Source organism: Tribolium castaneum, chromosome 1 (assembly GCF_031307605.1).
Source record: "Tribolium castaneum strain GA2 chromosome 1, icTriCast1.1, whole genome shotgun sequence".
Classification (NCBI taxonomy): domain Eukaryota; kingdom Metazoa; phylum Arthropoda; class Insecta; order Coleoptera; family Tenebrionidae; genus Tribolium; species Tribolium castaneum.
In genome coordinates, this window is record NC_087394.1 from 28,875,321 (window position 1) to 28,900,782 (window position 25,462).

General features: G+C 32.9%; 2 protein-coding genes across 2 annotated transcripts; one reads left to right on the forward strand and one right to left on the reverse strand.

Moving 5' to 3' along the window:
* Positions 1 to 198: 198 nt before the first annotated feature.
* Positions 199 to 12,442, reverse strand: LOC655668 (uncharacterized protein). Its single transcript, XM_962230.4, has 7 exons — positions 12,000 to 12,442; positions 8,117 to 8,300; positions 5,346 to 5,604; positions 3,867 to 4,059; positions 1,434 to 1,539; positions 709 to 1,385; positions 199 to 660 (listed from the first exon to the last, which is right to left on the reverse strand). The coding sequence occupies exons 1-7, from the start codon at positions 12,332 to 12,334 to the stop codon at positions 501 to 503; spliced, it is 1,914 nt and encodes a 637-aa protein (XP_967323.2). The 5' UTR covers positions 12,335 to 12,442; the 3' UTR covers positions 199 to 500.
* An 11,262-nt stretch (positions 12,443 to 23,704) lies between these two features.
* Positions 23,705 to 25,408, forward strand: LOC100142009 (uncharacterized protein). The gene is made up of 5 exons (XM_001808095.4): positions 23,705 to 23,872; positions 23,922 to 24,843; positions 24,900 to 25,009; positions 25,058 to 25,251; positions 25,297 to 25,408. The coding sequence occupies exons 1-5, from the start codon at positions 23,820 to 23,822 to the stop codon at positions 25,374 to 25,376; spliced, it is 1,359 nt and encodes a 452-aa protein (XP_001808147.1). The 5' UTR covers positions 23,705 to 23,819; the 3' UTR covers positions 25,377 to 25,408.
* Positions 25,409 to 25,462: the final 54 nt, after the last annotated feature.

Below are 25,462 nucleotides of genomic sequence, written 5' to 3' on the forward strand. Positions count from 1 at the left end.
ACTGATTTTTTTTCGAATATACCTTAAAATCTATGCCATCTAGCAGAGTTTTTTTACAGAGGTTTTAAAAATAACAGACATTTTTCGTTAACTCCCTTAGTTTCACCGTAAAAGAAGAACAGTATACTAACTTTTTTACTTGAATAAAAAAACATTTTTTTTTCTTTATTTCAATCGTCAGTAAAGGAAACAAGAGAGTAAAGTTTTCGATAAATATTTTATTAGGAACTTTAGGATTACATTCCAACTTACAAACATAAAAAATCGTATCTTATGTTTTAAAAATAAAATTCAAATCATTGAGATAAAGGCACTTTAAAACACACTAGCTGTAATTTAAAATAGTATTTTTATACAAAAACAATTAAAATACAACTATCTACATGGATTATATACAGTACGTTCTAAAAGTAATACCACAGACAAACAGATGGTCAACCATCTACAATTGTACGCACACCACGTATGCTTATCACGCAGAAAATACTGAATCATCAATTTCAAGCGATTTGGTTTTCGGGAATACAAATGGATTTTCGTGAACGAATCGAGGACCTGTTGATCATACTCGATCTAATCTCCCCCCTGAAAGACGCTCGCAATGATGACCTCCTCGAAGACGACCTCCTAAACTCTCCCCCTTTATCATCGTCAACACTCCTGAAACAAATTTTCAGTCACCCACTAACCCTAAATAACAAAACCCACTTTTTAGCACACGGGAAGTCCCAAATCTTCTGCCCCATCCCGAAGTTTTCCCCATCCTGCAGTGTTTGTGGTAACTCTTGGTCCAAAGTTTCCGGCAGAAAGAGCGCCAAGATTCCCCCGACAATGCCCAAAACCCCCAAAATCAAAAGAGGCAAGTCGACCGAAATGTTCGCCAAGTAGACAACAAACGGCGCCAGAATGCTCGCAACGTAGCCCATTATGTGGATCAGGGCCACTCCTTGGGCCCTCACAACGGTGGGCAGCAGCTCAGCGGCGTATTGGAGCCCAATGTTGTAGGAAATGTTAACTGCAAATCGGCCCATGATGGCCAGCGCGGCTGAAGGGACTCCATAGGGCACTGTCGTGGCAAGAAGACTGAAGATTCCGCTCAGGACCATGGACCCACAAGCCAACCATCGCCGGCCCCAGACGTCCAGCACCAGAGTCAGGAAGGTGTCAGCTGGGAATTCCGTGGCGCTTGCGATGGTAAAAGTCAGGAAAATGTCCAAACCCAGCGAGCCCACGTTCCGCACATGGCCGTCAAACACCAAGGAAATGGCCATCCACATGACGATCAACAAAAGAGTGATTTTGCGCAAACGGGGCGTTTTGAACAAGTCCAGGACTGTGTAGGCCTTGTCCATTTCCTCCTCTTTTTGGGTTTTCAAACAGCTGGCCTAGTGATTTTTTTCTTAGTCGCGAATTTATGCATTGCCTGAACTTACTTTGAATTTGTTGTATGTTTCTTCCTCGACTTTGGTTTTATTGATTCTTTGGAATTTCCGTAGGATGCCGATGGCTTTGTCAAATTTGCCTTGAGACACTAGCCACCTGAAATAGTGTTATTTGTGCTTTTAAGGAAAGTAGGTCTGATTTAATTTCAAATTTGTCAATGAACTAATGCGGGCAATTAACAGGATGTTATTCAATGAAGTATTTTATTGATTTTAATTGTTTCTCTATTTGGTGCTGTGATAACTTAAAAATTCAAATTAAAAACAACAATGTTGCAATGGAATTAGAACAAGACGCAGGTCTGTCCTTTCCTAATTACCAATCTAGAATTTAAATTATACACAGGTTGGTCAGGAAATGTAAACTTTTTTCGAACATTCAAGGTACTCAACAGTCAAAAACACGCAATCTCTAAAAATTGGAGCAAATTGTATTAACAAAACGTGTTTTTTTACAAAATTTGTTAAACTTCAATTAAATAATCAATGATTTATGTTGTATTCAATTTTGTGTTTCTGTAATTAATAAAAATATTAATTGGTGGTTTAGTTTTTATTTGTTGTGGAATGACACAGCAAAAACATAAATATTCGGTGAGAAATAACAAGATTCCGAAATGCACTTACACCGACTGTTCTGTTAAAAAGTCTTTACATCAACTCTTGCTGTGGAATTTTGATTCAGATATTTTTATTGTCTTTGATAGATTATTCTGTTCAAATGTCAAATGAGCTACTTGCGATTTTCTCCAACGCAAGTATTTTCGTATGTACTAATCGTAAGAAATCAACATACGTTCAAAATTTCGCAGCAAGAGTTGATCTAAAGACTTATTGAACGCACTGTATTAGGAGTTCTAAAACATGTATTTATCTGAAATTATGTACACAGCCTGTAATGAGTTATGTTAAATTTTCTTATTTTGAATAGAAAGCTATAATAATAATTTATTAGACGTCAAAGGCATTTTGCAGTACTAGTCTGTATAAATAAAGAAATCGAAATCATCACATTTTTTTAATATACATTTAAAAAAATTAAATGAGACACCAGTAAAACATAAGTGCTTTATATAATTATTTGATAATTTTATTCCACAAATAGGCTGTTTAAAGAAATACTTATGCCTATATTTAGTAAACAAAGAAGAGTTCATGTTGCCTGATGTCTATCCTGGAAAAATTGAATTGAAACTTACTTAAAATATCGAGATTCGTTAGTTTATATAAAAAAGTCTCTGAAGAAAGTATATAGAAATTCTATGAAGAGTAAAATTTTTAATTTGTTTAGTTTGAATCTAATGTATTTTGAAAGACAAAGGATAATTGCTTAAAAACAATTTTGTCAAAGATATAGACAAAAGACTAATGGATCTGTAGTTTTTAATGTTGTGCTTGTGACCTGATTTATATATAAAAAAAAATTGCTTAAATATTTTGCAAGACTTCTGACACAGTGCTTGAAAAACAACGGTAGAAATCCATCTAGTCTGGGTGCTTTATTACAATTAAGAGTATAACAATTATTAAATTATTAATATATAAATAAATATTAATATATAAATTATTAAATTAATAATTAAATCATATGACATCATATGAAACCAGCTATGTTTTTACTCCGTTTTTGGATTGCTCAAGTTTTTCTAAGAAAGTTCTTGACTGCTTTCCTTATACGTAAATTCAGCCCTTTGGGGTTTTTAGAAAATGAAAATTTTTGAATTTGTACCTTCAACTTCATAAAACTCTGTCATTTTTTAAGATTTTGAAATCGTTTGAGCATTAAAAAAAAGTTCAAGGCTTTTCTTTAGTGCTTTCGAAAGCCAAAAAAAGTTAGTAAACTCTAAGTTTTTATTAAAGTTGTTTGCAGAACTTCAAATACCCATAATTAAATTTTTTCATATGAAATACCTCAAATTTTATTTCCCATATTTTATTTGGAAAATTCGAATTTGGGTCCTTGAAGTTCTCTAATCATAAACTTAAAATTTTGAAGTTTAACTTTTTCCATTTTTGAACACACAAAATGAAAGATATAGGCTTTGTTCTTTATGACCCAAATACGAGAAAAATCTAGAATAAAAATAGCTCTGACTTTTGGAGTAAAAAATCCAAAAAAATCAAATATGTCAAAAATGACTATATTTAGGTATAAGGGTAACGATAAAAACCCATTTAAATAATTCGAATAATCCAAAAACACAATAAAAACCATAAAAACAGTGAATTTTTTATTCCATTTCCAAATGGTTTGTAATATTTACCTACAATTTAAATAAATGTATGGTAATATTGTAGGTATTAAGTTTCATCACTGTTGTTAATGCACCATGAAGTTTGTAAGTGCACGTTTCCAGCATGCAAATTTCGGTTGATTACAATCAAACTTTTTAAAAATAATGAAAAAATCGGATGAAAAATTACCTTGCGGATTCCGGTACCAGCCAGGGCGTGACAATGGCGAGTACCAGAGGGGCCGAAGTGACGTAACACAGCATTTTCCAATCGGCTAAATAATAAGCAATCCAAGGCAAAATCGAAGCTGCAAACGTGAAGAAAATTGCAATGGACATGTTGGCCACGAAGGTCCTCCATTTCGGGCCCACGTACTCCAATACTGGAGATAAACAGAGATAATTAGTTGATTTAAAAATGATAATTATAATTAATTGCGGTAGTTTCTTATCAATCAATCCACATTCCCGGCAATATGAAGGATTTTTAATGCGACCTGCATGTGCGAAGATTTATTACCGTTAAATTATTCAAGGATTTTCAGGCATTTAAGCGCAACTTGGCGCAATTTGTAAGCGTGTTCGCACATTTGCGCTAACGAGGGGGTGGATTAAAAAGGCGGGTTAAACGCAAATTAATTCTTATTGTGCAGTGAAAAAATCATTTTTGTTAAAATCTTCACAAAAAATTGGACCAAAAAAACAAAGAACGTAATTCTAACTCATTAACTGAAGAACTCATTGTTTTATTACTTGTTATGCCAATCTGTGTCAAGGCCAAAACTTTTTTTAAATAACAGTTCATTAATGGAAATGTTTATTCGGATTAATTAAATATTTACATGCATATGCCTATTGATTATAATTTAAAATTAGCTTCTTCTAAAATCAATCACCCAATGTAGCGCCACAAACATAAACAAGTATTTTTTTCAAGTGACTAGTACTAGAGTTTGTAAATTTTACATAAATTTGGTAAACGTGTAGAAGGCCAAAGTAATTCTAAGTCAACTTCCGTGTTTAACTGCAAAATTAAATTTTTCGTGAAATTCGCTTGCAAAATCGTTATGACATTGAGCAAGTCACATTTTCTTATCGATTGTCGAACACAATAAGTCCCTAACAATCTCTGCCAAGGCACAAGCTCCCTTAATTCTGTTTACATTCACTTAATCACTACTTTCTATCCTTCCGCTTAATTGACTGTATAATTAATTTGAAAAATGACATATCCTTACGCTGATTCATCTCGTGAAATTTCTGGTGGGCAAAAGGCGTCCTTTCCCAATTAAAAATGGCCTTTAATCCGTGGAGTTAAGGGCCCTTGCAATTAATTTAATCCTTCCAAGGCGTTTGTCATATGTTCACCAGGTAATTACCTCTGGCTTTTAATTTCCTTAATCAGGTCGGAACCAGGACTAATTAATTAGAATCTCGAGCACAATTCGCCGCGCTACAGTTGACAAACGTACGAATTTTGAAAATTTGAGCAAAACTTGCGGTTTCAAGTCTGGCCACTGACCATGTAATTCCCATGAATGATTCTGATTACAATGGCCAATTTTATGGCTAATGGTTCGAGCGGATTTTTTTCGGAGCTAATCTAATTAGGACTTTTTCGATTAATTGCTGCTCTAAGCAGCAATTAACAGAAACCCTACTGACTTACCCAGAATGTACATCATTGTGAAGCAGTTGTCGAAAGCCATCCCGACCAAGAACCTGCAGAGGCAGAACGTCCAGAACGCGCTACAGAAAGCTGTAGCGATTCCTCCGACGAAACCCACGAGGTTTGTCCCCACAAGAGCAGGGATTCGGCCGAATCGGTCAGCAATCCAGCCGAAGACCAAGCCGCCAAGGATGGCTCCACAGAAAAAAATTGACTGAGCGGTGTGGGGCAAAGCCGAGTTTTCGCAAACCCAGTTTTGCTGCAAAATTAGTTTTAACAATAAACAACCAAAACCGAGAAATATATTTTAATGAAAAATTCACCCTCTCAGGAGACGCTATTATTTTTCAGGTGCCAGCATGTTGTGCATAAAGCCATGTTAGATGTTTATGAGAAGAAATGGCTAGACCGAAATTATAATTTCATGCTTTAGTGGCTCTCTTAATGAATGTGTGAAAATAAATTCGTGCGCTTTCCTGAATTCTTCAATTTCGAGACACGCCAGTAAAAATTCGCTTTAAAAGTACGATGTGTTTTTAATAATTTTTAATGATAAATGCCGCTTCATATAACTAATGACAGGCATTTAGACATTCTACATTTATTAAGTCTCCAATTCAAAAATAATCTTCGTTAATAAAAGTGTTTTCTTGCCCGGTGTAACAATTTAGTTGCATTTTAACAAAATTTTCAAAAAAAAATAAATAAATTTCTCAACTGATAGATGTGACATTTACTGATAGAGTATTCAATTAAGCAGAGCGGCACAAATTTTTTTACATGTAAACCAATTTCAAAGCTAACTAGATGAGAATTATTCAAAAACACATTTTATAATAAAAGCACAACATAACGCCAGAAAAATTAAAATAAAAATTTCTCGTTCAAACGCCCAACCAAAATACTTTCCTGAATTCTTCAATTTCGAGACACGCCGGTAAAAATTCGCCTTAAAAGTACGATGTGTTTTTTAATGATTTTTAATGATAAATGCCGCTTCATATAACTAATGAAAGACATTTAGACATCGAATATTACCATTCTACATTTATTAAGTCTCCAATTCAAAAATAAGCTTCGTTAATAAAAGTGTTTTCTTGCCCGGTGTAACAATTTAGTTGCATTTTAACGAAATTTAAAAAAAAAATTAAATGAATTTCTCAACTGACAGATGTGACATTTATTGATAGAGTATTCAATTAAGCAGAGCGGCACAATTTTTTTACATGTAAACAATTTCAAAGTTAACTAGATGAGAATTATTTAAAAACACATTGTATAATAAAAGCACAACATAACGCCAGAAAAATTGAAATAAAAATTTGTCGTCCAAACGCCCAACCAAAATACTCCTTGCCCAAGTGACTGCCCTCCCTGTTTATATTTGCAAAAAAAAATAATTCCCCTTATTACAGTCTGATTACATTAAAAAGGTCAAAATAGATATTTTTGGTTTTTATGGATCATTTAAATTAATAAGAGTGCCAAACTTACTATCAGTAATTTTTTTTAAAGTAAAACAAACTAAAAAGGCAAATAAAACACCTAGCTGAGAATTTAGCAAGCAGCACTTAGCAGCAACTAGTATTCAAAGTTACAAATTTACCAGCAGTGGTGATAACAAAAAGGCCATTTCTTTGCAAAGATAGATTCAAAAGTTTTGTTGCTGAAGGTTATAAAAACTGTAAAAGAGCTTCAGGAACAATTGGTAGATTCAAACAACACGACAACAGTCAACAACCAAAAATTTTATGATTGCTTAGCAGTCATATAAAAGTAGCCTAAAACAACAGTCAGTAGCCTCTACATAGTAGGAAATAATGTATTTTACAAAATATGAGTTTTTGGAAACAATAAATAAAAAATTTAAAAAAAATGTTTTTATGACAGTTTTTATTTCACTTCGTTCATCCTTAAAAAAATTTTGCGGGATTCCGCCCACTCGATAAAATTTGCTGGCGCCGTCACTGTTTAAGAGAAAAAATATTAAAAAATTATTTCCAGGATTTGTATTCAAGTTTTAATAAAAACGTCGGTTCAGCTCTTAAACATTTTATGTCTACAATGCCTGAATGTCTTTCGAATTTTATAGCCAAGGCAAATTGCATAGAAATATTGACACGACAAAATTGAAACTTTCCCAACAACAGAGGGTTAGTCATCCATGTGCATAAGTATACCGGTTTGAATTTATTGCGGCAGTAAAATGAAACATGGCAAAATTCATAATATTCCGCACAAAACAAGAAATAATCGAAATCAGTTGCGAGCGCCAACCCCACTGTGTTTTGATGAAATACTCTCGTAATTGCCACTTGGTTTAATAAAAATTTACTGAAACGAATTTCTCAGAAACAAAACCGGATTGACATTTTTGATTGCGTTAATTTCAATGCGATTCCGCCTCTTTATCACTCCATAAATGGGAAATAATATGAATTACACAATTACTCAAAACTAATTATCAGGTAGCTAATGGTCGTAAACAAGAAAAAAACATCGCGAAATGGAATGAAATCCCGAATAGGAAGCGTAGTTGCGATAAATTTTCACACTATGTAACTTTTTGCAGATCTGGTGTAATCAACTGGCATTTCAATGTCATTTCGATGAAATATCGCTGCAGCGAGTGTATAAATCGCGATTAGATAAATAAAGCGCTCTAAATATAAAAATACACAATTCTATTTCTGCACTTGCGAAGCTTTATTGCGTGCGAGTCAAAGCTCAAAGCTCGATCCTTATCCCGCAGGAGTTTAAAATTTCCTCACCTCTGTCGCGATCGACGAATAGGGAACTTCAGTGTAATTATATTCCCAGCCATTTTTGCAGGAAGTCGTCGGCCAGGATGTGTTAACGGGAATTTTATTTCGCACCACTTCCTCAAAATTCACGTCGTACATTTGGCATTTTTCCAGCGAGCCGTCGCTGTCCCGCGGAATGGCCAGAGCTATCCTGCAATAAAAAATCCCGATTGCATAACACAGCGATTAGATAATGGTGTTACTAAGAATTCTTGCTTTATCGACCGTGAAAGCCATTCCTGCTGGTCAGTGCGATAGCAGATGCACAAAGCTTTATCGATGACAGTGTGAAATGATTTGCGGGATAACCTTAACCACCATCAAACTGTGGCTTTATTGAGTAACTATTGCGAATTAAGACTACTGTAGAATTCAAATTCAAGGAAAACGCCATCATTAATAAATTACCCAACAATGCAGTGGCTATCCAGATAAAAAGATACTGTGCATTTGTTGTAATTAAATAGTGTATTCTAGCTGAAAGACTGTTACTCATAAACATCAAGCCGCTGTCTCTCATTGACAACTAATTAATTAGCAAGGCAATTATTTTATTAGCGGCGATTATTGAAATGTTACTACACTAATGATAATGTGAGAGTTTCATTGTTGGTTTAAATGTAAGCCCAGTAAATTGTGTCAAGTCAACACTTGGACCAATTTAGTGATTTTGAAAAATGGAAAATATTCCTGCGGTCGGACGAAGTCAACAACCGATCGTATAATAGTTGTCGGCATTGACATTACTACACTATTATGTGTAAGCAATACCATTACCGTACATTTGCTGGTAATAGTCATCACATCTTTAAAACAGCCTCGTGATTTAGTAAAGGTGTCGTAATCGTTCTCCTTTCATTATTTGTTTAATTTCTGTTTCTGCTATTGTGTTATAACAAAGTCCAGTTCATTTTGTTCCTCAGGAAGCTAGTTAATTGTTGGAAAATACGTTACCACAAAATTAATCGTTTTTTATCCAATATCCCGGAAGGTACAAACAAACCGCAAAGATCACAATGTTTCAAATGATTATTAACGTAATAAATAGTGTCGATATCATCCAACATGTTTACATGTATTGCAAAATCTTCGTACAAATTACTAGCACATTAAAATAAAAAATATGAAACACGTAAAGCCTATTATTCCAGATTCAGTTACGTAATGTTAAAAATTTTAAACGATACCAGCAGAAAACGGGTGGTAGCTTTTCAAATTCTAGTTACTTGGTGAACAATATCTCAAATTAACACTTTGCTGAGATTGTTGTATTATTAGCTGCGTTAGAGCTTAGAAATTAATTGGGTTAAAGCTAGGCAAAAGCAATTAACTCGTATTCTTGAAAGTTGAGTTTTTTGCGACTTAGCTTATTCTAGTAAAATTTAATTTATCCCTTATTTATCTTCGTAACTTGAAATTACGACGTAGCGAATACGTCTTTCTTTTCACTTCATTAAAGTCTTAACTCTTTGACAGTCTTTTAGCCCATCTGGATTACGACCAGCCAAATAGTGTGTGAACTTGTTTAGGTGACTCACTTTTGGCATTTAATTTATGTAATAGATTTTAAACTTGAACTAAAAAATAACACAATCTAAACAATTAATTAGCTTCAAGGATGAGAACCAAAGACCTAAAAGAAGTTGGTTTAAGTTGATTCATTTCAAGTGGGAGTTTTTGTTGTGTCAATGAATTACATCAGCCATTCATAAGTTACGCGAGTAAAATTACTTATCTATTTAGTGGATAACGTACTATTAGCACTTATTACTTGTAATTGGATTTTTTGTGTTGATAGATGAGTTGACCATTGCCATGACAAACCCACATCTCCTAAAAGCTTTTTTCGCTTTTATTAATAATATATCTGGCAATAAAGGAGGTTTTTAACGAAAATAGACAGGAACTCGTAATGACCAGTCTAGAACAAAAACAATCCCATCTACTGCTGTTCAATACCAAATTCATGGTCACAAAGCAAGTTCATGGGATTGTCTAAATAAGATTAAACGTAAGGTCGCCAGTTAATTTTGTACTCGCAAGTGTTTTATACTTTTTTGTGCTTTCATCATTAAATATTATACAACTCTTGTACAGCACTTCCTTGTTTTTTATAAATGTACGAGTGAATTGTTTGCAAATTGTTTAAAACAATTGTAGGTCAAAGGAAAATATTTTTTAAGCCGTAAAGTTTGGCAGCGAATCTAGGCTACCGTTTTTGAGCAAGGCTCAAATTTGCCACAAACGTGTTCTATTGATTTAGTTTAAAGCATTCACGTCAAAGAAAGTTGCGTAATTCTCTATACACATTTTTAGTTCAAGTGCCAAGGCAATCCCACCGTTTCGCATAATACGAGATAATCGATTTCAAATCGTGCACGTATACAATGAGGCCGAAATTATTTTTATATGCACCAGTACAGCAATTAGGGTCGGAAAGCCAAAAAATAAAGTTTGGGTAAAAAATAAGTGTGTCACTCTAGCCGATTGATTTTTTAAACTCAAATGTTAACCTTTGAAAGCCCAATTTTTTAAGTAAATCGTTACACACGTCTTTCTACTTTATTTAACCACCAAGCCACTCTTTGTTGCTCAATTTTGCATGACATTTTCGTTTTCTTTCAACAATATAGCGCAGTACCTACTTTAATTTTTTCGTATTCGAACGACCTTTATCACAGTGATAACTTTCTACTCGACTGAACCATATCCTGTGTGGTTACCGTAACTTTTATAAATCGCTGGTTAAGAGGATGTTTATAGTCCTTATTAATTATTCTTACCTCGATTCCTAGTGTAACTAGAGCATAGCGGCGACTTATTTAAACGGTATTGAGCATTTTTTTGCAAGAATTGTGGGTGGATAGAACCTTTATTTATAACATTTTAGTTATTATTCAACCATGGTTAAGTACGATTTGTACTTGGAAAATTAATTAATTAGGCACGTAATTTATTCGCATAAAATACCTGAATGTGGTTATTAGCAGGCAGGAAAAATTTGTTAGCACATGCTCACGGTATGTGTACATGGTGCATGACGTCAATAAAAATTATAAATAAAGCAAATTGTGGGCATTAGACACTGGTAAAAATAGACAAAAGTTCAATAAATTTAGAAATAAACCATTACAAACTTGCTAAATACGTTCTTCAATAAACAAATATAAATAAGTACGAAAGGTAGAGAGCAGATATATCACTTCTCGAAACATATACATACGTAAGAAGACACTCATGTGCGAAAGTCAAATATACTTGACATATTCGGTGACCTGGAATTTTCCTCTGGTAATTCAGGTAGAAATCGTTGTAAACTATTTTATTATATCCAAGAATGTACTCATGATTTTAAATAATTATTCCTAAAGCTTATGGCGATTACTTATGGTAATAGTGTAATTAGAATTTTGTTGGCAATAAAACATACCTATCAATTTTTTCTTGGAAATACGAGAAGTAAAATCACAATAAGTTTTTTACTGTGTTTGTGTATCTGGAAAACCACAAAAGGAATCATCAGACGCACTTTGTATCCAAGGATGAAAAAATTCCTCGCAAGTTAGAATAATTCATTTATGATGGAAAAATATAACTTTTTATAACGTGACTGTATAAATGTTTCTATAAAATTTGGTTAAAACAAAATGATAATTATTGCACAAGTGAGAACAGTGCAGCTTTTGCACTAATTACTCGTCAGAACTGAACCACACCGGTTTTTGCAAAAGCAATTCGTTGCTTAATTAAAATATGATCCGTCAACGTCCTCACACGAGCTCACAATAGTAAACAAAAACTCTGACACAGTTCTGTCGCCTTAGCCTGCCCAAGCATGGCAAAGTCTCACCTTTCGTCCACCGTCATATTGGCAAGTTCAGGGACCCAGCACCAATGCTGCTCCGGTATAATGGTAATAAAGATCTGTGTAAAATAGACCCAAGCCACGAAAAACGAGAAGGGAATCATCATCAGAAAGAGGATCTTCTGGTACATCCCGAACTCGCCGATACGCGGCAGCAAGTCATCGAACTCGAATCCTTTCTCGTCCTTTTCGTCCTTTTTCTCCTCCTTGACGTTATCGGGGACGAAAGCGCCGTTTGTGTATCCGTTGCATTGCATCTCCAATTGGCTCTCGCACTCCTGGCTGGAGCCCGTCTCGGGCATCTTCTCCTGGGGCGGCATTCTGAGACACTTGGACACAAACCACTCACTTCACCGGAGCTTCGGTCAGGCTAACCCCCTGCGAGGTAAATCCTAACCGACGATGATTTGGACTAAAGCTTGAGTCAAAGACTTGCATGTTTTTATACCGAAAGTTAAGGACAGTGGATTTCCCTCCACTGAGCGTTTAATATTTGTGATTAGCGGCGGTGCTGCCGACTTTCTCGCAAAATGGTTATTGTTGTGATTGATCTTTAACCCGCGTTTCGGTGAATTCGCCCAATTTCAAAGAGCCGCGTGGCCAATCGGGCAATTAGCTTGTTCTTGATAGCTTGGTTCAAATTTATTGTTAGTTTTGAAGCGATCTGCGAATTGTGCTTAAAAACCACGGAATATTTTGTAACTAAACAAAAAAATTGTGTAAGTTATGTCCTGAAGACGAGGATAACTTGAGTTATTTGCTAAGACAATGTTTACATTTGTGTCGTTGTAATATATTAGCTGCTATCTACTGTTAACAGAGATACACGAGAACATATGGCAATTTTTTTATAAAAATAAATGCTGCATTAATAATAACATCACAATTAAACACGCACTCTTTGTTGAACTACCAACATTTTTAAAAAGGGAATATTTTATTTTGTTTGAAAATACAGGATAAATGTATGTCGATTTGAACGTCTGTTATAACATATAATTAGTTGAAATTGAATATGGCGTTCAAAAAACTGTAGCTGCAAAGTCTGATTTACAAAAAACGAATTAAAACTTTAGATCCTCAAAACTAAGCTATTTCGAATTATAATATACTAAGGATCAAGAACGCTGAGGAGATTTTACCGATCGAAAACACTTGTCTGATGCTTATCACGTTTTTTGCACGATTCTTACATTTTTTTAAAGATTTATTAAATAATGTCATAATAATTGTCAAGACAGCAGGTTATGGTGACCGGTTGCTACGTCTAAGGCGTCGACGAAATAACTTACCGACGCCTAATTTACTTACCGACGTCTTGGATGTAGCAACTAGTATTGTAGCAACGTTTTCTTTGTACACCATAAAGTTTTGCAATAAGTAATGGCGTTTAAGATAAGCAACCCTTACTAGAGTAACCCAAAAATATTTACGATACCGATCAGTTCGTCTGAAAGTCTACAGCCTGTCTACAATAAATGACACAATAAGCTTGCCTGAGTGATTAGCTTGAAGAGTTCTTGCGGTTTGGAGTAATCATAATAAAAATTTAATGGTGTTACAATAAACAACACGTAGTCTTGGAAACAGGCGTAGTAAACAAATAAATAGAGCTCAATCGTTCAAAAAAAATATTGTTTATTTGCCAACAGACATATTAATTGTGTAAAATATTTTGGTTGCTCTAAGGTGTAGAATTTTTTAATTAGGGTTCTTTGTCTTAAGATTTTAATTAATTGAAATTAATTTTATTTACTGAACCCAATTCATAAAAATCGATAGTAAGTTGCAGTGAAATTTACATTCACAATTAATTAATTAATCCTGAATTAACATAAATGATCAGTAAAATAAAAATTAATGACACTTATCAACGTTTTTTTCCTGAAATTTAAGATGGGGCAGGTTATATCTAAGGCACCAGACACTGATTCCAAAAAATACTAGTTGTACTAGCTAATTTTGGTTTATAATAAATGTGTCTTAATTCACAAGATACTAAGGCTCTTGCAAGTAAAGTTGTATGGTAGAAATCATCTTGTTTACAAATTAACCATATATATATTAAAAATAATGCTATGTTTTATAAACAAAAAAAGCAACTATTTATGGGATAGTTACTTGATTTTTTATATTTTTTTGAATAAAATTTTGCAAAAAATTAGATTTATTATTTATTGGCCACCAATATAACAAAAACTATATTTGGATTATGTAGAAAAACCTTCAAATTTAAAGTTAAATAATTAGATAATATATAATGTAATATAATAATTATAATAATAATTAAATCGAGTATAACTAAAAAAATTGCACATAAGCTAGTCTAAAAATGCTAATAAAACAGGAGCTATTAAAAAACTACTGTTTTAAAAGAATCAACACTTTTCACGCTGAAAAAAAATAGAAACAATTTTACAGAAAGTATAAAGAGTTAGTATACTCATAGTATAAAAGAACAAATAAATTTAAAATGATTTATTTTATAATTCTGCAGTTAATTTATTATTAGTTATAATTGTATAAGAATTGTTCTCTGTTCTACGATATGTGCTTGTAATAAATTAACTTTATGTTTTGTGGTTACAATTTGCCTTAAAAAATAACCCAAGGAGACGTTCCAAATTGTATATTCAACAATAAATAATAAATTGATATAAAGATTTTGACAACATAATAATTATTTTAAAAACAATAGTACAAATACATAAAAGTTATTGCCAAGTTTTCCTCACCGAGTTTTGTCACCTTTTATTCGTTTTCAAAGGTTTTAAAAATAAAATATAAAAGACAGAAATATTTTCACATTTAGGTATAAATATTTTACTTCAATTTTTTATCAAGCTGCGACGTCCAGCGAAATTTCCTGGAGATGTAAATTTGATAAGTTATTGGTAGACAACTTGGAAAAGTTTTATTAAGGTTATATCAGAATATTTATTAAGATAACAAGTAGGTATATCTTGAAAAAGCATAAAATAACGTGAAGGATATTGGAACATCATTATAAAAAAGAGCTTTATTGTTCAATTACATAGAGTATTATTTTACATTGTGAATCAATTTTTCCTCTTTATTTCATTCGACGAATGGTGCAAGTCTAAAATAATGATTCATGTTTTAGCCGAACGAGTATACTTGACTACGTGCGTTTGATTGTGGAATTTGATTGAAATTTATATTTTTTAATCAAACTAAAGTGACATTTCAATAAAGTGCAAATGTGGAAATTCTTGAATGCTACCTACATGACGTGTTGCGGATATTAAGCATACTCATATTTATTATGAAATCCAAGTATTGATAAAACCGAAATGTAAAATAAGAATTGTGTTCTGTGGTGGCTATCTATTATTTCATAATTTTTAAACCGCCGTAACTAAAAATTTTATTGTTTTTTTACTGCCATTTAATTAAGACAAAATGACCAATAAAAGTATAATGTTGTTTCCACACCTAACTTAATGTAGATTTTTATCTCCATTGTTTCCGTAAATTTTTAACTGACTCGGCACTGTCCCCCAATGACTTCAGCGTCACTTCGTTCAAAGTTAATCAATCCACGTACACTTCTGCGGCTACACGACAAGTTAATTACATTTTTCTAATAAGCACAATTTCCATATACACACATATCGCAAATTTACGTTCCTTTTCACACAAGGACAGTACATTTATGTAAATTCTAAGCTGAAATGAGCAAAAATGAATAATTACCATAATAAATCGTAAGAATTTCGAAAAGTCTGCTCATAGAGAAACAATAATTCATGTCAGGTAACAATCATGGCACCTTGAACAAATCCCTCGAAAGAATCACGATCGGAAATGGAACAATTTTACTCCCAAGGCTGAGATGTAAAAGAAAAGTGGGAGAATCAATAAATTGTAGCAAATAATAACAATAAATAAAAATTAATGTGTCCTTGTATGGTAGAGCACAATTAAAGAAAAAATCCTTTTAATGATTATGTTTAAGCACAGATCGTCATCAAAGCAGTCAGTGTAACGACAATCTGTACAATGGCCTTAAAACCACCACACAAAAAGTGTGAAATTATTAATTACCCACGAGGGATGCTGATGTTAGCATTGTCTGACATGACTACATTAATATTAGCACACACACTCAGCCTTCAAAAATAAATCGGTAATTTGGAACACAAGAGCTGTAATTACTCAATTACATGTTGCAGAATTTTCACAACAAAGCCTAATCCATTTTGCCCTGATCTTGCCCATTGTTCAAGCCGATAATTACAAATTACAAGGATGAGCTTACAACAAATTAGACAAGTATGAACTATGCAGATTTCTTAATTTAATAACACGGTTAATGAATTCGATTCCGAATGTTATGAGAATGCAAATACAGCTCGTTCCTTTCTTCTGGTATCTGGCAAAATTAAAGGAAATAAAAATCACGCCGACATGAATTTTACGACGAATGAATAATTTATTACATTTCGACGCATTTTACTTAAACCCAAAACTTTTTTACCTTCGAATGTCTACAAAATAAAGCCCGGGATAATCGATATTTAACGACTTGTCTGCAAGCATCCCTCTAGAATTAATTATGTCAAGCACCTAACTTCCGGGTTTGTCCGAGAAGTTTCGTACAATCGATAACCTTGATTTATGATTTTATTGTTTAATATTTACTCTTGCTATTCCGTTCGGTTAATTACCACGCACAAATTTGCGGTTTGGATCAATTTCCTGATGTCTCGCTCCCAGACTCAATCTAATAAAATATTTCATTCAATAAAATTCCTAACACGATTTAGTAAATTGAAGAGTGACAGGCGACTCAAAAATTTTGTTTTTTTTTTCATAACTAAACCAAACAGTAATGTGTGTGTTGTGACATAAGTTATGTGGGAGTAATAAAAAACTCAAAAAACAAATTAACCAATTAATCAAACAATCAGCAAACTGATTAATCGCTTAAACATTAAATACCTAATCGATTAGTACTTTGCGTAATTGATTATCTAGAAGCAAAATCGCAAATTTTCGCTCTCTAAGTCATACAGGCTATAACTTTTTTGCTATTTGAAATATTGCCATTCTGTTTTTATTATCCGACAGATCGGCTTTAAGTCCACACCCTATATATTTTTGCATAATTAGATTGTACGCAAAAAAATAATGTAACTTTATACGGGGTGTTAGGGAATGGCTTAGCAATATTTCGTATGTGAATTTGTCATGTTGACAAAAAGTGCGTACTTCAGAAATGTTCCACCTGTTGAGACCCACTGTGTGACTTAAGGTAGTTTATTAGCAGTTAATTTTTTTTATAAAACAAAATAGAGATGGAGTCGCATGGGCGTTTTGAAAATTTTTCAAAATGGTTGCTAACATGGTCATTAATGAAGGAGTTTTTTTTCGTAAAATTTAATAACAAAACATCGTAGTGAACAGAGAAGTGCTATTTTGTCAATAATATTATACTTTATGCTAATTTTTATAGTTCTAGTTCAGCGGTTCTCAAAATTTGAGACTTTAATTTCAGAACCAGTTTTTGGAAAAACTATGCAATTTTTATTCTCATAAATTTTGCTTAATCGCTTTGTCTTGCCATTCTCTATCTACCTTTAAATTTTTGCTAAAGTATTTCCTAATGTGACCATTAGTATATATCAAAAAATAAATTACTATTTGACTTATATCAGATTTCTTGTAATAAAATAATTTTTTGAAAAGTCATGAAAAATATTTTAAATTTGCTGTGCAAATTTCATACCATTAAAAAGCTTATCAAAAATGCTCGAAAAAAATACATGGTGATCCATTTGAAAAAAATGAATTATTTAACTTTTTGGCACACTCTATATTAATTGTGTGTTTTAACTAAAACTCGACTATCTGCTAAGACTACAAGGTATTCTAAGTATTTTCGTTGTAAATTTATGAGAACATATTCATAAGCGATTTCGCAGTGACTTTTCAAATGTTGGTGTTTTTATAACAAAAAGTTGAATAATTTTTAAGTAAAAAGAGAAGATTTATAATAGTGTATATAAAGTTACATTTTTTTTTGTGTAAGGTCAAATTATGCAAAAATATACAGGGTGCTGAAAAACTGACGCACCAACAGTGGTACGTTGTTGAGAAGCAAATGTAGATCACGGAAAAAATCTTGAAAAAAAAGTCATATTTAAAGAAATCTGGAGCTACAAACTCAGTTTTCATTATTTTTTATTGTTTTTATGTTTCACACTAAGTAATCGTTCCCGAGTACAACGATGAATAATTATTTTTAAATTTCCTATCAGACTTTAGGAGTTTATTTAATTTAAAAAAATTAAAATCTAGAAAAAAATCACAGTTTGTAAATGTGCCAACACTGGGAATTATTTCCTAGGAAACCGTTGCAAAAATAATTTATTTTTATTGTTGTATAATAAAAATATTTTTAGTTTGTGGACTTTAGGTCGATCTATCGGATAATAAATACAGCATGGTAATATTTCAAGTAGCAAAAAAGGTATGGGCCGATTACACACTCCTGGGTCACGCTGTATTCTAATTAAGATATTTATTAAATTAATATTTATTTAGTATTAATTACACCAGTTCAATTAAATACAATAACACACTACTAACAAAAAATGTAAGCAATAAAATAATTATCATAAAACTTCAATTACTAGTACTGATTTTAATCCATTTCCGCGAAGGCTAATTACTGCTACAGGTGCAGACCTTGCTATAGCTAAGATGATTCAAGTGAAAAAAAATACTGATGACTTTTCTGTTCATAATTTTCAATGTTATGAGAATAGTAATTACATTTTTTAAATCCAATTACTTTATTTAGATCTTATCCATAAAATACAAAATAACTCGATTAATATTTACGAGAAGAATTCTAAATTCTAATTCCACTTTTAAAAATTATTTTGTCTGGCTTCCTTCCTCTCAAATTTAATTAACCCACCTCATTATTTTGAGTGGATGCCTTTTGCATTCGAAGCTTAATTTTAAAATCAAATATTTCGACGTGCAATAAACCCAGCCAAGTTCTTTCCTATTAATCACTGACCCAAACAGTGGAAACCCCAGAACTCCCGTTGTCTCTGTGTGGCAATGAAGTGTCTCGTTAGGTGTGGGAGCTTTACATAAACGAGCCCCCGTTGAACGTTTTCCGGGTGTTCACGTCACAAGGCCAATCGGTTTTGACCCCCCTAGTCTGATTAATAATTAATGCGAATTAAAAAGAGCTGGTGGCGAAATCCGCTGGGGTATTATTAGTGAAAGGTTATTATATTATATTAAATTATCATTGTGTGATAAAGCGACCACAATTAAGCGATCTTATGCGAAAAAATCCGTTGCACAAGTTAATTGTGGCTTCGCACAAAGGATATTGGCGCATTCCTGTAATTCCCGTCGCAATTAATTAGTTCTTTGATCGATCGATCATTCAGTTTTACTCATGCAAGGATTGACGACTCCATTTGATCTAACGTGATTTCTGGGAGCATAACGCAAGAAAAACGCGGAGGCAGTTATTAGAATAAACTCGATTTACATAAATCCTCCTTGGAGCTGTTTTTCTTTAACCGTGAACCTGTAACTGTAGCTAATGTCGCTATTATTAAGAATTATTGGCCGAGATAAGGTTGAAATTATTTTTTTCGACCAAAATTCAGTCGTAAACCTTTGAATTGGGTTTGTAATTATAGTATTAGAAGTCAGTCCTTGCTCTTATAAATTTTTAGGAGAATGTGTGCCAAAATTGACATGTAGTTGAAGCGATAAACTGTGTTTGGTGACGCAACATGTCGTCTTACAAAATTTAGCATTTAAATATTAATAAGCTACAAATACTCGAAGGAAAAATGGCAAAAATATTAGCGATTCATTTTTAACTTTTGGTATGTTGTTGGTAATTTAAACAGAAAAAACTGCAGCACATCTACGGAAAAAATTGTATAATAATTATATACGTACTACATTATTTAGGTAAATAGATATTAGTGTTACAATTATTTAAATTATAGTCTACCTTTTAACAAACACCTGTCAGCAGTTGCAACCTACATTATTTGATGATTGATTGCGATTCATTTTATTCAGTTATATTGAAATTTTGGAGCCAATTAAGCTATAAATTCAATTGTGCGAGCAAATAATTATTTTGGAAAACCGTGTCGGAAGTAATTATTTGTTATATTAAATATTTATACATTAAAGTACTCCATTTTTTTGCTTCATTCTAAAGTGATGATATTTTAGTTAAACGGAAATAGCTATTTACACTCGAATGCGGTAAGTCACATTTTACAGCGCGACAACTTTGTTTGAGGCACGAGCCTGAAAGGCGAGTGCCTTATTAGTTGAAGCGCTGTAAAATGACTTAACGCATGAGATTTGTATAAAACTTTTTGGCCGACAAGCTTTTAATATTAAAATATTAAACAATCAATGCATAGAATCAATGACATTTGTGGTTCCCAAACGTATGTATAGGTGGCGCTGTTCCGGGGGGATTTATATTTTCACTAATTAAATATACACCATGGTCGATTGAATTAAATAATTATAGGTAACAAGTATTTCGTTATACGAACTTAATTATGGTAAGCACGGTTTGTATCTTAAACATGTCTAATCGTCCAGTGTTTTGTGGTTACTTTACCTAATTGTTTGCTACCAGTTTACAGCATCGTGTTTAAAGGTCAAGTTACCTTTCATGAATGGGCAACTGTCATTCACGTTTTACAGTACTGGAGGCCAAAAAATCAGTTTACCTAATTGATGTTTACGCAGGTTTCAGCTACGAAAGACTATAACTTAGGAGAAATTGCAAGATTTTCTGAATTCAAAAAAATTTACGATTTAAATTAAAATTAAATTAAAATAAATTGAAATATTGAGCTTTGGATTCGTGGTAGAAACTGTCGCCTAAAATCTTCATGCGAAACACGAGAAAAAAAATTATTAAAACTTGCACTTGATCCAGTATTTTCCAAAACTCTAAGAATATGGTTAAAGATACAAGAAAAATGTTGTAGAGAATTAACTTTGCTACAAAAAAGATCGCGACTCCTTATTTCTATCTTCAACAGTTTACGTATGAATTAATTTTTCGATACTTGACCATCGATAAACGAAACAATGTATTTGGACGATTTTGGAGCCTAAATGGTTGAAGCTAGTGATATGGTCTTGCAGACTTTTTTGAAGGTAATTTAGTTCTCTACAACTTTTTTCCTAACACTTTTCTTGTATCTGTAACTGTATTCACAGCATTTTGAAAAATATGAGACAGAGTGCAAATTGGTAAAAGTTAAAAAAAAATAAATATTCTTTACGTTAAAATTTTTGCATTATGTTTATCTTTAACTATTCAAAATTTAATACTCTATCCGTCTGAATTTTTATCGTTTGCCTGGTGCTAACCGTTATACTAATTCAACATTTTTTTTTAATACATTGCTCTGAAAACTTAGATGGTAATGGAACAATTGCGCTCTCTGGTGACCTTAACGGAACAATCGAGAACGGGAACATTTTAATTGTACGTTATTTCGTTTCCTAAGTTTTAGATATCCGTAGTTTCAGCAAAACAAACCATTTCTTTACATCACAGTTATATAAAAAATGCGTTTTTCTCAAGATAACGTAAAAAATGCGTCTTTATAAGCGCAAACATCAGAGTCCAGCAAATAAAACAGCGTTTAATTAAGCTAGATTAAAGTCAATTAGCAGGTTTTACTGAAAACCATCTGCAGTCAAGATTATGGCATTGAAGTAAATTAAAAAATCATAAATTTTTTGTGTTTTCCACTGTGACATCGTTACGACTGTGCTGTCGCATCAATTTCGGCAAAGTTGGTATAAATTATCACGCACATCGTCCAATTAGCGAGGTTTAAATATTGAACCATCCTTAATCAAGATGTTAGCCCAAAATATCACATTAGGCGGAAAACTAGACGAGGAATTTATCATTGTCAAATATTCCCATACACATCCGTTACTCGAACACATTTGGGGCAAAGTAAACCTCGATAAATCTTTCGACACGATCGTGCATAATGAAATAAATAATAAGTTTATGGATTTTGGTTTCCCTAAGTCATTCGTTCCCATTTCTGCTGCAGTGACGAGATAATAATGAGCTAAAATGTAATTGTCTGGAAAAACATGACGGAACGTATAACTAAAAATTGCTGTGACAGTCAACTCGGTATTTAAGGTTGAATCACTTTCACAAATTGCAAGGTAATGTCACAAAATCAGTGATCAATAAAATCTTACGCATCATCGATGAATGACCTCTCACAATTTTTAAATTCATTGGCGGCCGACAATATAATCTAATTAGAACGAAAAAAATGGAACATTCGGATTAATTTCCGTTCCGAGAAAAAATTTGGGAATAATTAACCCACTGATTGATTTCTTTTACCGGAACTGAGAATTAGTTGTCATTACTTTACCAAGGCTTTTGAGACTAGCAGGGTGCCGATATCCATAAGTAGGCAAGAAAAAACCTAATTGTAATTTCTAAAAAGATGATTGAATTTTTCTCGTTTCGTGTGGTTGGGTGATTTTGTTCTTTTTCCGTTTGGGAATAAAATTAAAATGGATTAGTTTCTGTGACTAAGCTCAGCAATTTGTAATTGATTTTTTAAACCTGGAATTTTGAGGGCTGACAATTAGTTTCTTTCTCAAACAATTAACTGCAATTAATTCGCATTAAGCTCGCTATCCAAGGACTCTCTAAATGAACTGGTAAATTAAATGACCCTAAAAAAAATTGAAAAGATGGATTTACTCCAAACGGACAAATTTTAACAATGCTAGAAGGTGAACCACAATCTATTCCGCCACGTTCATTTGAATGCATTTAATTTAAAAAATCTCGAACGGCTGCATCAAATTAAGCATTTTTTCAGTACTAGTAAACTTGACACATTAATTAAATGCTATTTCCTTGAAAGTTTGGCGAGACTGAGTTGATCGCACCCCAAAACATTTTTTAGAAAACTTTCAGCACGTTGTACCGCACCCATAAATGGCACGTGGATTTATAAACAAAAAATGTGGTAACGTTGACATTGTAACGCTGCAGACGAAACATTGCCAGGCCAATTATCGAAAAAAACTTTCCTTTTACCAACGAACCACCTTCAGGTTCTTATATCCCGATCAAATTAACAATGTGAATAGAATTAAAGCAAATGTTATGCAAACTCTTCCTGATAAGTTAGGTAATACCTCGGTAATTGTAACACAATTGAATTGTTGCGATTTTTAAACAGTATCAGAAACAAATGGCCTTCGCAAGATGAGAATTGAAGGTTCTTCATAATTGCTGTATACAAGTAATTGCATATTCATGCCAATATTTTTAATTTTTCGTAAAAATGTGGTCTTGTAATTTTGTCTTCAATTAAACTTGAGCTAGGTAAGTGGCGATCCTACCTTTCGAGAGAAGGTCTCATGATAATGTCAAAGAAAGGAATCAATACTACTTGTAGGAATTACAAAAATTGTTAAAATCATGAAATTTTTGAAAAACCAAAAATAAAAAATAGAAATAAAGGTATATGCAACCAACCTTACACCAATTTCGAAAAAAAAATACAAAATTAAAAAAACAAAAAATGTTTTTATAGTTTATTTCATTTATTATCTCTGCAAGTACTTTGTTCAAGAATTTGAATAATCGATTTACAAACCAGCGCGCAAGACAACACGTGTGACACATAAAAACTGTGGTTATGTTTACTCTTAAAAAATAATTTTGCGGTTAGTTAGAGACAGTTAAAGAGATCAACAATGTCTTTGTCGCAGAAACACTACGGAAAAGTGTTAGTCCCCTGGTTTAACACGTAATTTTCAATTTTCCAGTTTTTCCCAACCCTAACCTGACTTTTCCAGAGCGGAATGGAAAGCCGTCTACAATTTAATTTACTCGGAAACAGGCCAGGACTGGCCGAAGGCCTTGTCCATTTTAAAAATCTGGAAGCTCCGAACGCCCTTATTATCATCAGGGGTGGAGGGAACCCTCATAGTCCTGGAAGCCCTTCTCGTAAACACAAATCTTCTGTCTTCGTACGAAACTAGCCACATTTTTTGCACCTCTCTGGTCCGTTTCTTAAACTTGTGTGCTGCCAACAGCGCCAAACAAGGCACGTTTTATAAAACTGCGATAAAGAATGATTTGCCAAAGTGGCTGATTGGTTTGAGACATGATATCGCCCACAGTCACAACGTTCCACCTTTGTCGATGTTAGAATTGGGTCTTAAGTTTTGTTTGGGTTGGTTGAAAGGGAAATACTGGGACGTGCAGTGTGACAACATGGCTGATTTTGTGGTTGAGAAAGCGACAGGCAATGGTATTGAGGATGCGTTTTATATTTTGGAAAATCTGGGCGAGAATGGAGTGCACGAAAATATTAAATTAATGAAGAAGATTAATAATTTCGTGGGGGAAGCACAGAAACAGACCAGTTGCAAAAAAATGCAAGAATATGTGCTAAATAGATTGCGGAAAGAAATAACAACTAATAAAGAAGCAAGTGTTGGTGCACTTTGTAAATTACTGATTGATGATCTTACAATTTTGTCAATTCAGATAGAGATTGATGAGTCAGGGGTTAAAAGAATTCCGCCTGATTATTTAAATAAATGGAATAAATTATTCGGTGGTATGTACGAAGCACAAATAATGCCTGATTTTATTTACAAACTATTTAACTTCGTGTGTGACGACAGAAACGATTTGTTACACAGAGAAGTTGCAAGTTTATGGATCAAAGAAATTTTTTTAGCCCTCATTAATCAACAAAATAATGATAAAGTACGTTGTTTTTTTTTCGCGTTGTGTTCATTACATTAATTTCCGTTTTTTTTTAGAATATAGCTGTTTTGTCGTTCTCAAGTCACAATAATTCTTTGAAAGACAAACATTTAGTAACAGAAGTGCTGGAAAGACTAACCCCTTTCACTCCAAATTTTGCTAGAGAGTAATTAGTTAGTTTAAGTAAAAATGTGTGTTGATATGTTTATTTTAGGGTTTTAATTTACAACAACGCTCCTGTTGAATTAATTGAGGATTCACTTTGCCTCATGTCTGCATTTGATACACACAGTGCCACCACTAATGGGAAAATTTTTACAGTTGATGATTTAGATTTAATTGAAGAAACTTTTAATGATGTAAGGGACGTGCCAACGCAATCAAAATCGCGCTGGACTTTAATTGAAGGTATTTAAAGCTTTTTATTAATTTTAGTTAAATTGCTTTTTCCAGATACAAGTTTGTTCCTTAATTTGCCCTTAGGAGTCTTGCCCCATCAAGACAGAAATAAAAGTCCTCTTCTAGATGTATGAAGTTTATAAATATAATTTTTGCTGATTTTAAACATTTCTTAATTTTTTATAATGGGATAAATTTCGACCATAGCTTCTTTCGTGAT